Below are 12345 nucleotides of genomic sequence, written 5' to 3' on the forward strand. Positions count from 1 at the left end.
GCTATTGCTAATTATAGAGCTATTGCTGTCATCCTCAGCGACAAATCAATGCTGTTGGAAGGTGTTGGTGGACGAATGAGAATCGTTGATGCACCAGTGGAAAACATGTAGCAATTAGATCAATCTGTAATTAAATAAAAATGTCATATAGTGTTGTCGGTGTTACATTGACGCCTGGTCAACTCAAAAAATTGCAATCAAAATCAGCTAAACAATGTGGAACCACAATAACGTTGAAGCCGTCGCAGATGGCTGATGGCCCAAATAAAATATCATTGACGACGCGTCAAATAAAACATTTCAATGATGCGCTCAAGAACAAGCGAGGTACTCAAATTACTTTCTCGGCCGCAGCGATCAACAACATGATAAAGACCGGTGGGATATTCCCGTTGTTAGCTGCGATCCCAGCGTTAATTGCGGCGGCTGCCCCAGCGGTGGCGAAGGCGGCGGCGTTAGGAGCTGTTGGTACCGCGGCAGGAATGGCACTAAAAAAAGCAACCGGTGCGGGATCCGGGCATAAAAAAAAGAAGCGAGGAAAGGGTCTAAGATTGCCAGGAACCCCGTATTCATGGTACAGCGGAAAGGGTCTAAGACTACCAGGAACGGTTTAATGACTCCGTTATCCAATTTTGATTTAATAGATGCCGCTAACGCGTTAGCGATAAAAAACTTCAGAGGGGTTTTTATGAGAGATCAATTGCCGGCACAACCAAGGCACGTTGAAACAGGCATCATTAATCTCGATAATTCCACCGGGAAAGGAACCCACTGGGTCGCATACGCGATTGATCCTCGCGCGATTGTCTATTTTGATTCATATGGATTAGCACCGCCGAGCGAGTTCATGCGTTATATACAACATATTCCAACTCCGGTTTTTTATTCCACACTGCCAACACAACGATTAAATGACCCACCGATATGTGGCCGTGAAGTATTAAATGTCCTTGCTGAGATTTCGTCATCGCGAAAACCCCCTCATGTGGTCGTAAATGAATATACGAGTGGTCGGGTTGAAACTCGAAATTGAAATCACTAGTGTTTTTACAATAACAATGGCTGATATTTGGGGACGGCCTCTGTCAGCGCTGCAAAAAACCATCGTGGAAATACGAGATGTAAAAAAAATAATCAAAGATGAAATCGATGAGACACTAAATTTAGTAAATATTGACCCGGACGAAATAGTTGTATTTCAAGATCGCCAGGGTAAATTGAAAACCAGTAATGTGTCACTCAATGATATTTTAACACGACAACACGGTGTCGACGAGAACAAAATGGCGTTGTATTCCAGCGATGGTAAATTGAAACCGGGTGAGCTTGTATCCACGATCACAGACGCGATTGCCAGGCATGCTAGTGAGTTGGAAGATCATATACGAAGGTATAGTAGTTTTCGCAGAAACATCGTTAATAAGTTTTTTGGAGACCCGGTTATATCTACACCGACTCTTGCTGAAATTAAAACGTTCATTGACAGTCATAACCACGACAACGGGTATATTAAAGACCTTGAACGGATTAGGTTCAAAGACCTTTTTACTAACTTCTTTTATAACGACGAAAAAAATAAATTGTTTACTCCCGCCGAGGTTAACGACATGGGCCTTGAAAAAATTTAAAAGAGTCTTTATAACATCTACTTGCATATAACAACCCAACAACGACTTAAGGTCAGCGAGATCATCGAGAATTTTTTTCCCGGGTGTTGTCGCCCCCCAACACTTCCCAATAACTTATCATAACATCCGCGATCATATTATATCTCAACAACGACTTAAGATTAACGAGCTTAGCGCGGATTTTTTTGGAGACCCGGCTATATCTACACCGACCCTCGCTGAAATTAAAACGTTCATTGACGAGCAAAAATCCGCCCGCGGCGTCGCTGATAAGTTTTTTGAAGATATCAAAACGAAATTGATCGACAAAGTAAAAAATGATTTAGGTGACATTATTAATAAGAATAGAAACGATGTCGCGAAACTTACCGAGGATTTACTCGCACTCGCTAGGATGATTACGGACCTTAGCACGTCCATCGACAAAATAAAAATTCCACACCCCGCCATACATGTTGATAACATCGTGTACACGGTAGCTAGTGGGGTCCTCGATTGGGTCAAGGGTGGCGACCGCAATAGTGTGATGTTTGACCATCAAGGTGTACAAGGTTGTTATCGATTTACAACATTACATCGTGTTCCATTTACGTTGCTTGTCGCGATACCCGACCGAACTGGTATTAACACAATAACATATATAAACGATGCCAGACAATATTCTGCGGTTCACGTATCTACATCCGACGATAAAATAGTTAGGACAAAAGTACCTTGGATACTAGAATATGTATCTGCTATTCCACCAAATCTTGACAGCATCTCCGCCGATTATTAATTTCACGGCGGTGGTATCGCAACGGTAATCCGGCTACGATACAATGTTCAACAGCGACACCACGAACGCGAAAATCACAATTTGCAACCGGTGTTATACCTAACGTCGATTAATTTAACGGTGATGTATTTAATAAATGGATTCGCCGTCACGTTACAGATACGACATTGTGCGAGAATACGCCGCCGATTTAAAGGCGCGCTCGGAACAATATCATGTAAAAATAAAAAAATACCATCGAAAGATAACCGCGATTGACGTCGCTGTATACTCGATATCCGGGATCATGGCCGGCGCGGGTGTTATTTTGTCGTCGGTTACAATGATAGCTCCGATTGCTATTTCCGCGGAAACAACAATCGCGGGGATTGCAACCGCAATTACAAAAAAACTATCATCGTGTGCTCAGAAAAAACTCAGCGAGTATACAGTTCGCCACCAAATAGTATTTGACGCGTACTCGAAATTATCCGAATTGATCTCGCTGTCGATAGATAATTCGTTTATATCCGATGTTGAATTTTTCGCGATGACCCAGTTGTATACCTCCGCGATGTTGAAATTAGAAATTGAAAATAACTTTAGTGATAACAATAATATCACTCGAACTGCTTCAACGGATCACGGAGAACACAACTCCGATACAAACAAGCATGATATCGATAACGTCAACAAACCCTGAATTCAGTGTAAACTTTCCTTCGCCGATTCCTGTAAAGGAAATAGCACTAGCGAAATTACGGGTGTATCATAGCTGGCCTAATATCAGATCAGTAGCGTTTAATGATCATAAACCAAATAACTCGCTGATGTTCGCAAACAGTAATAAACCCGATGGAACACCAGACTGGAAAGAGGTTTCGATACCAACTGGGTCCTACCAAATTGAACAAATTGATGCTGAAATCCAGCGTAGAATAAAATCAATCACCGGTAAGGAATCAAAAATAGCTATAAAAGTTCATGAGCCGACGTTGTCATCGTCCATTGAGATATCCACGGAGGGGTACGTCGTAGACATTTATAACAGTTCAATAAGAACCGTACTAGGATGGCCTGAAAAAAAAACCTCAACGACGCGTTGAACCTGACACAAGTGTGCCATCATACAATGAAATTTATCTATCATACCTAAATGATTTATCTGAAATAAGAAAAGAAAGATTAGCCGAAAGATTTATATTCACAGATAAAAAAAACCATACAATGGGATTTTATCGTTAAGAAAACAGATGAATCAACTGTTACCATAGCGCTCACGTTATCTGACATCATTGGTTACTTCGCTGAGATCAATCGTAATTTTCGGATACAGCTGGAACAACTACGGCGGACAAACTCACAAAAGCACGTTGAAGTGTTAAATCAACTTGTATCGGACATGGAATATATCCACGAACGAATCATTCAGACGATAATTAATAACAACGATGATAACAAACAAAAGTTTCTAACCGGTTACAATATCACAGAAGCCGATTTACCGAATTTTAAGTTTTCCGAATACAACGCGCGCGAACTAGAGAAGTCTATCGGTGATTTTCTCGCCGAGCCTAAACAGGATTTAACGCTCCTTAAATACAACAATGACCCAGATGGAGGCGGCAGACATATTGCTCCGTATAACGTAAATATATCGACGGTGATAGCGCTCAATTTAGTATGCGATGCAATTGAAGGAAGTTATCAGATAGATACCAAACAATCAAATCAAGCTCAACAGGGATACATCCTTTATTCATTTGCACCAACGGCTCCTCCAGGGTTTTTAATAGTTGAAAGTCCAATTAATCCAGTCTATATGAGATGCCATAATAAATTGTTAACAAGAATTAATTTCAGACTTACTGATCAGTCAAATAATCTAATTGATTTACAAGATGAAGAGTTAGTGGTTACTCTATTTGTGAGATCGTAAATAATTTTTATTGTAATGTGTAGCAGCGGGGGGGGGGGGCGACGATGACATCAACGTGGTCGTCGCTGTGTTTACCGGACGCTGACGACACTGGGATCGGCGCGCAGAAAGTGTATTAAACTAAATGACGTTTCGGACAATTACCCCCACGACGACGACGTCGTTTTTTTTTTTACCAGGCGCTGACGACGCTAGATCGTTGAGTTGCAGAAAGTATCAATTAAACCAAATGACGTTTTAGCCAAATGTAGGATTCGCCCCCCCCCCCCCGCTGCTCCGTTGTTAACTTGATTATTGTTGTGTGCATTCTTTTAACTGCCTCTTCCTAGAAGAAATAAATAAATAAATAAATAAATAAATAAATGAATAAATAAAAAAAATAAAACATAAATAAAACAAAACAAAACCCAAAAGTGAATGTTTAAACCTACTTCTTTGTTACTGAACTCCGTTAAGTCGAGAACGACAGTGCGTACATACGTATTTAAGCATGTCGAGGTTGAAAGGTAAGCACATGTATACATAAAGGGTATTTGTGAAAAATTCTGATATATGCAGTTTAAGTTTAATGTATGCATTTTAACGCAGGTAAGCACACCCATTCCACGCAGGTAAGCACACACTCTCCACGAAGGTAGGAACACTCTCTCCACGAAGGTTTCAAAAGAGAGTCTTCTTTTTCTGAATTCCTACTTTCAGATCGATCTCTTCTGTAAGCATGGAAGAAATGACGTTTCAGCAAATTGACCAATCTGGCCAAGTTTGTTTCTTTTATTGATGATGTGCATTTTTACTTTATTTATTATGCTGGACTGTAAAGGCATGTCTTATTTGGACTAGTCGTAGCTGTGTACCATTAGTGTATATTGCAGCAATAGATTAGAGATGAAAGTATATAGTGTTCTATATACTTTACAAATTGAAACAGGTCAGACATAGATTTAAGTTGAGTTCAACTGCCAACAACATAGACCCTGATCTGCCGTTGCATGATGCGATGGCAGTTCATGGTCTTTGTATCTTGTTCTAATGATTACTACTAACAAACTGCACATATCCAGGTCTGGGTCTGAGCAGTTTGCAGTTGGAGTACACTTAGAGACGAGTATATACGGTATAGTCTCTTTACAGAATATTTCGGATGTAATTCGAGTAAACATTTGTGTACAGCTCCAAAGGAAACTAAATTGCTACAGTTTATAGACAAATGCACAAGAGAGGTCAGTTTGAGAAAACCTCATCTCCTACTGCGAAACTGGCAAAGAGTCGAGAAACAAGTATTTAGAACAGTTTGAAATTATACCGTTGTTAACTTGATTATTGTTGTGTGCATTCTTTTAACTGCCTCTTCCTAGAAGAAATAAATAAATAAATAAATAAATAAATAAATAAATAAATAAAAAAAATAAAACATAAATAAAACAAAACAAAACCCAAAAGTGAATGTTTAAACCTACTTCTTTGTTACTGAACTCCGTTAAGTCGAGAACGACAGTGCGTACATACGTATTTAAGCTTGTCGAGGTTGAAAGGTAAGCACATGTATACATAAAGGGTATTTGTGAAAAATTCTGATATATGCAGTTTAAGTTTAATGTATGCATTTTAACGCAGGTAAGCACACCCATTCCACGCAGGTAAGCACACACTCTCCACGAAGGTAGGAACACTCTCTCCACGAAGGTTTCAAAAGAGAGTCTTCTTTTTCTGAATTCCTACTTTCAGATCGATCTCTTCTGTAAGCATGGAAGAAATGACGTTTCAGCAAATTGACTAATCTGGCCAAGTTTGTTTCTTTTATTGATGATGTGCATTTTTACTTTATTTATTATGCTGGACTGTAAAGGCATGTCTTATTTGGACTAGCCGTAGCTGTGTACCTTTAGTGTATATTACAACAATAGATCAGAGATGAAAGTATATAGTGTTCTATATACTTTACAAATTGAAACAGGTCAGACATAGATTTCACAGAATACATAGTACTATGGACTATGTTTGTCTTGTAATTATATATAAAACGAAGATGAATGTCTTTCTTTAGTACCGTATATACTCGGTTACAAGTTGAGTTCAGCTGTCAACAACATAGACCCTGATCTGCCGTTGCATGATGCGATGACAGTTCAGGGTCAATGTTTCTTGTTTTGTGATTACTACTAACACACGGCACATATCCAGGTCTTGGTCTGAGCAGTTTGCAGTTGGACTCCACTTACAGACGAGTATATACGGTATATTCTCTTGACAGAATATTTCGGATGTAATTCGAGTAAACATTTGTGTACAGCCCCAAATATATTAAAAAATGTAAAGAACATATTTTGTCTTGAAAGAAGTAGAGCAAATTGAAACTTTAGCAAAAGCATATATATATATATATATATATATATATATATATATATATATATATATATATATATATATATATATATATATATATGAATGATTATAATGCATTTAGACATACTCAAGATAAAAGTTCATAATTTTTGCAAAATAACACGACCCCACCCTGATGTATGGCCTGTATATGTGTTGAACAGATATTATGAAACCACAATCGCGTACAAATTGTATTTAGCACTAAAAGGATGAGATGCCTTTGTGAATACATTGTTATGATTCTGGACTCTGGCTATAACAAATCTGCCCATAATAAGTGCCTCCTCCATCCCATTTTCTTTAACCCCAAAACATAATTAATCTATTTTTTTGCAAAAATATAAACACTTTGTTGTGTAAGAAACAATTCAAATATACGTCAGATTTTGTCAAAATGTACAGCATATCAAAAGTTCGAAGTTTAGAAGGCTTATATCTAGTACGGTAAATACATCAAAATCGCCATCACCCGCGAAGGAAGTAGTTTTAACGATCTAACACCATTAGAGATCAATCGGTGGACGGATGGTTATTTGGTTGTTTGGCTGGCTGGCTGACTGATTGAATGGGTACATGAATAGATAGAAGGACGGGTGGATGGGTAAAAACTACACCAAAGTACAAATCAGGGGGTTAATGAGCGAGAGAGAGGAATTCAAAGCGTAATACAAAATAAGCTTTGACTCATCAACTACCTGTTTACAATTACAGTGCAAGCAGGACCGGATTAAGGTTATGTGGGGCATAAGGGTTAGGGTAACTTCATTATGGAATGGAGGGTGTCTGAAGGAGATCTTACAAATTATGAGGGCCTAATTAGCTTATGGTTAATCCGGCCGTGGGTACAAGTTTTAAGAAAGATAAAAGTGTCATTATAATTTTTTCACTAACGAGAGTATTGTCCAAAATAAGATCAAATAAAGCAAGGTAATTTATTACATATATTACTCAACCATCGAAACTCTCTCTCTCTCTCTCTCTCTCTCTCTCGAAAGAGCTCTGTAAACGTTAATACATTTTATGAGCATCTAAATGACTTGATGAAAAACTGTGTGACCCAATTGCACTTTCAGTTTCAATTCCAACGTTGCGTGATTTGGGATACCCATGACGTTTACTTTTAGAACATTTGTTTGAAATCATTCTGTGTATAAGGGAGGCGGTACTGAAGTTCGTCAGATATGTCAAGTTGTAAAGGTAAGTTTGATTGTAAAAAATAAACGTTTCTTTAGATTAAACGTTTATCATTGTCAATCACCGAGACGAATCACAAGTAATTTGGGGTACGCGTCTACATTTCCACGTGTATTTCATTGCGTATTAAAGTGGCCTATAACATAAATAACCAGCAATAGTTGTCTAGTGTACAAGTTACCAGTAATAGTCGTCTAGTGTACAAGTTACCAGTAATAGTCGTCTAGTGTACAAGCTACCAGTAATAGTCGTCTAGTGTACAAGCTACCAGCATTAGTCGCCTAGTATACAAGCTACCAGTAATAGTCGTCTAGTGTACAAGCTACCAGTAATAGTCGTCTAGTGTACAAGCTACCAGCATTAGTCGTCTAGTATACAAGCTACCAGTAATAGTCTAGTGTACAAGCTACCAGCAATAGTTGTACAGTATACAGCCTAAATGACTAAATATGCATAAATATCCCAGACACAGATATATGAATCTCTTTAGTTCAACCCACTTCCGATTAGTCAGTCAGTTATGGAAATTTGTTCCCGGTTATTTGTTTGCAATAATGCCTGTGTAAATAACGAACTGAACATAATTGGGGTCACTGCAGGAAATTGATTTTTTATGAAATAGTATATTGTATGCCCTAACCATTGCTTCTGAAGCAGCAGGGAAGTCGTACAGACCAGGTGGCTCAGATAAATTTAACCCTCCTATCAAACATTTCTCCGTAGAAGCCTCAGATTTCAAAAATAAACCTTCCTGCGCAAATTAATCCGCAAAATTTCAACCCAAAGTGCATTTTTAGGCATAAAAAAAAACAACAAAATTTAGGGGGGGGGGTATTGTAAAATTTGTTTGTGATTGCAAATTCCGACTGCGGATACTAATTTTATTTCACAATAAAACAATATAGTTGAAAATAAGATGAGTCGAAAAGTTAGCACAGTTGGAGAACCTCAATCTGCTAGATTAGCGCGAGAGCAATTAGCGGCATTAAAGAAGTTTATTCCGACAAAACAATTATTTAAGAAAAATGTTCGTGGTTACGAAGATATGCAACATGGAATTTCAGAAACTTCGGCAAAATGGTTGAAGCCAGTAACCGGAACAATTGAACAGGTTGTATATGGCGACGAAAAAGATCCAGATATCAAGAAACGCGGAATCTTTCCTATGTTGAAAGGTATTGAGGAGCAATCACGAACATTACCCGAGCGATTAGCAATAGCAGCAGCGGCGCAACAACTTGCAATTGCTGATGGAGAACAACCTGGAGGAAAAAAACCTGGAAAAGGAAAACCTTTAATGATAAAAGGAAAGTTTAATATTGAGAATTTAAAAGAAAATTTTACCGAGGAGGGATGGGAGATGATATCGCGACCTCTCTCGGCATTGTATACTATAGAACAAATTGGTGATTTTGCGGAAAATTATTTTAGCGATCGAAATGAATATTTGACTCCAATAGGAAAAAAAAGATATGGGACTCGTGATAATTGGTACAGCATGGTATATAAAGTTTATACGGGAAAAACACATGTGAGTGTAGTAACGGATCCACGTTACAGAAGATTTTTAGAAGCGGCAAGAGATACACAAAGATTTAATAAGCAAGTGGCGGAAGAAAGAAAACAACAGGAGAAGGAAGAAAAAAATCTAGAGAAAGAAAGAAAACAACAGGAGAAGAAGGAAAAAACTAAAAAACGAGGAAGAAAAGCAGCACTACAGGAAGATATTCAACTACAGGAGCCAATATTTCAACCAGAGGAATTAGGAGCTAGACCAAAGGAAGATATTCCACCACAGAAAAAAGAAAGAAAATCAAGAAAGAAAAAAGATCAGAGTGATGAACCAATAATTGTACCTAAATACATATACGATGAATCTGGTTCGTTTATTCCTGATCCTAGTTTACCTGCTGATAATTATTTGGATGAAGATAAAATACATGAAATTCGTGAAGATGATGTTGCGAGAGTTGTAATTGCTTCAAAAACTGATTTGAAAACTAAAAAAATTTATTTGAAAAAAGATATTAATGTTGATAAAGTCAACGATCTTGTTTGGCATGCGATAGTTTATTTTGGTAGTTTAGGAAAACCAATAAGATACAAAGATGATGATTTTTCACAATTTTTGTTGGATGTTATTAGATATCAGGTAAGGGGAGATGTAGAAATTTCAACACCCAAATTTGAGGGTTCGCTACCCAAATTTGAGGGTTCGCCACCCAAAAGTAAAAGTTCATCACCTAAAAGTAAAAGTTCGTCACCTAAAGATAAAGGTTCACCACCTAAAAGTGATAGTCCTGAATCATTTTCCTTTGATCCTCATCACCCTCTTCTCTCTCCTACATTATATCCAAGGGAACCTTCTGCATTCCCCTCTTGGCGACCCCCACCTGTGGAACCAACAGCGTCAAACTACAGGGGTCCCACTGAAAAACCAACAAGATGGGGAATCGACCCCGGGGAGGGTGCAACACTTAGGGGCGGTTCACCTTCACCTCCACCAGAAATATATTTACCACTGACGTCGTCGTCTAGTTCGTCAGGAGAAGTATTTAAGGATCCAGAAAAGAAAGGAAGTGGATATTCAGTTTGTCCCGATAGTGTTGTCAACGATGTATCTCGCCTCGAAGTATTAATCGGAGGAAAGCGAGCCGGAAATAACTCCCGTGAGATAGTCAACGAAGCATCAGATATTTGTCAGCGATTATTCCGTGGTGGTATCATCGATTCTCACATTTACAAGGAGTTTGTCGATGAACTCATCGATTAAATCAACACAATTGAAATAATATGATTATTCATAAACATCAACGCAGACCTAATCAGGTTCGCATAGTAAACTCTCGATTGCCAGTATACAAATATATTCACGGTAATGGATTCGGCGATATCATTGGAAGTCTTGTCACGCGAGTAATACCTAAAATTGGACCCGTGATTAAGCAATTTGGGTTGAAAGCGATAGGAAAGATAGGTGAGACTGCTGTTTCTGGTATCGGTAATTTGGCCAGTAAAGGCTTCAACGCTATCAAAGATAAAATATTAAGTTTAGTACGTAAAAAGCAACCCGTCAAATTACCCATTACCAGCGAAATGCCACCTGAAGTCAGTAAGGCCATAAATGATGCGGCAAATAAAAAAATAAATGATCTAGCACAGGAAGCTGCTATAACAAATCTAGCGCAGGAAGTTGCTAATACAAATCTAGCGCAGAATGTTGCTAATACAAATTTAGCAAATACAAGTTTTGTTTCAGGTAGTGGTCTTCGTTTTAGACGATATTATTAATAATAAATGTTCGCACAAGTGTCAAATGAAGTATTTGATATGGACGAGCCAGTAGGTAGGGACACATCAGTGCGAGATTTCCAGTATTTCTCGTACGATGTAGTTGAGCCAGATTCAAGAAATCGGAAGGAAATTCAAGTCCACGATACAACAAGATATTTTCTTCCATCTGAGGCTTATATCGAATTTGTTGGTAAAATTGTAAAGGCAGCTGATGGTACCAACTACGATGCGGATTTTGGTGTTGGGTTTGTCAATAATGGTATCATGGCATTATTCAAGAATGCCACTTACATGATTGATGGAAGAGAGATTGAATCAATTACGAACAACGTTGATATAGCAACGACTATCATAGGTCTAGCAAGATACTCGGATGATTTTACCAGATCAGCCGGTCCTAGTATGATGTTTGCCAAGGATAATTCCAACTACCCTGAACATTTACCATTTGATATTGGTAGACCGGTAGACCCCGCTGGCCAACCCGCTGATGTTCGTTCAGCGATGATTGCCCCCAATGGCAATTACAATCTTGGATTTGCCATAAGAAAAAATATGTTGAAGGGAGATGAACGAAAATTCTCCTGTGCAATTCCATTATCTCATATTTTTGGATTTTGCAGACATTTCAGAAAAGTTATTTACGGAGCGAAGCATACGATATCTTTCGTTCGAGATGCCAATGATGACAGAGCCATTTGGAGAGATCCTGGTGATCCTGGTAAAGTTGTCCTTGAAAAAATTACCTTGTGGATGCCAGCAATAACACCGTCGATGATCATAGAAGAAAAATTATTATCATTTATGAATCAAGGAGGAAAATCCATCATGTCTTGGTTGACAACAATGACTGACTCCAACGAAAATGTTAATATGGACGGAATTTTTACCTGGCGAATTGCGTCACAGCAGGGCTCTTCCGCACCCAGACATATCTTTGTTGCTCTGCAAAGCATGATCAGAGACGATCAAAATCACAGTAATATGATATTTGATAAATTCGAGGCAACAAACGTATCGTTGAGAATAAATGGCCAACAGGAGCCATCAGAGGAAATATCCATTGATTTTGAAAATTATTCCACGGCACGCGCGTATCATCGATTACTAAGTTTTATGGGACGCGATCAAAATATTGATACCGGATT

The 12345-nt window shown here is 38.4% G+C and overlaps 1 protein-coding gene across 1 annotated transcript in view; it reads left to right on the forward strand.

Annotated features, from left to right (window-relative positions):
• Positions 1–7760: 7760 nt before the first annotated feature.
• Positions 7761–12345, forward strand: part of LOC149808039 (interferon-induced protein 44-like) — a 70568-nt gene continuing 65983 nt past the window's right edge. The window contains exon 1 of the mRNA XM_089972950.1: positions 7761–7906. Coding sequence (XP_089829076.1) covers positions 7891–7906 — 16 coding nt within the window. The 5' untranslated portion in view covers positions 7761–7890. The remainder of the gene's footprint in view (positions 7907–12345) is intronic.

This window comes from Sinohyriopsis cumingii, chromosome 1 (genome assembly GCF_028554795.1).
Source record: "Sinohyriopsis cumingii isolate HCF-2022 chromosome 1, ASM2855479v2, whole genome shotgun sequence".
Classification (NCBI taxonomy): domain Eukaryota; kingdom Metazoa; phylum Mollusca; class Bivalvia; order Unionida; family Unionidae; genus Sinohyriopsis; species Sinohyriopsis cumingii.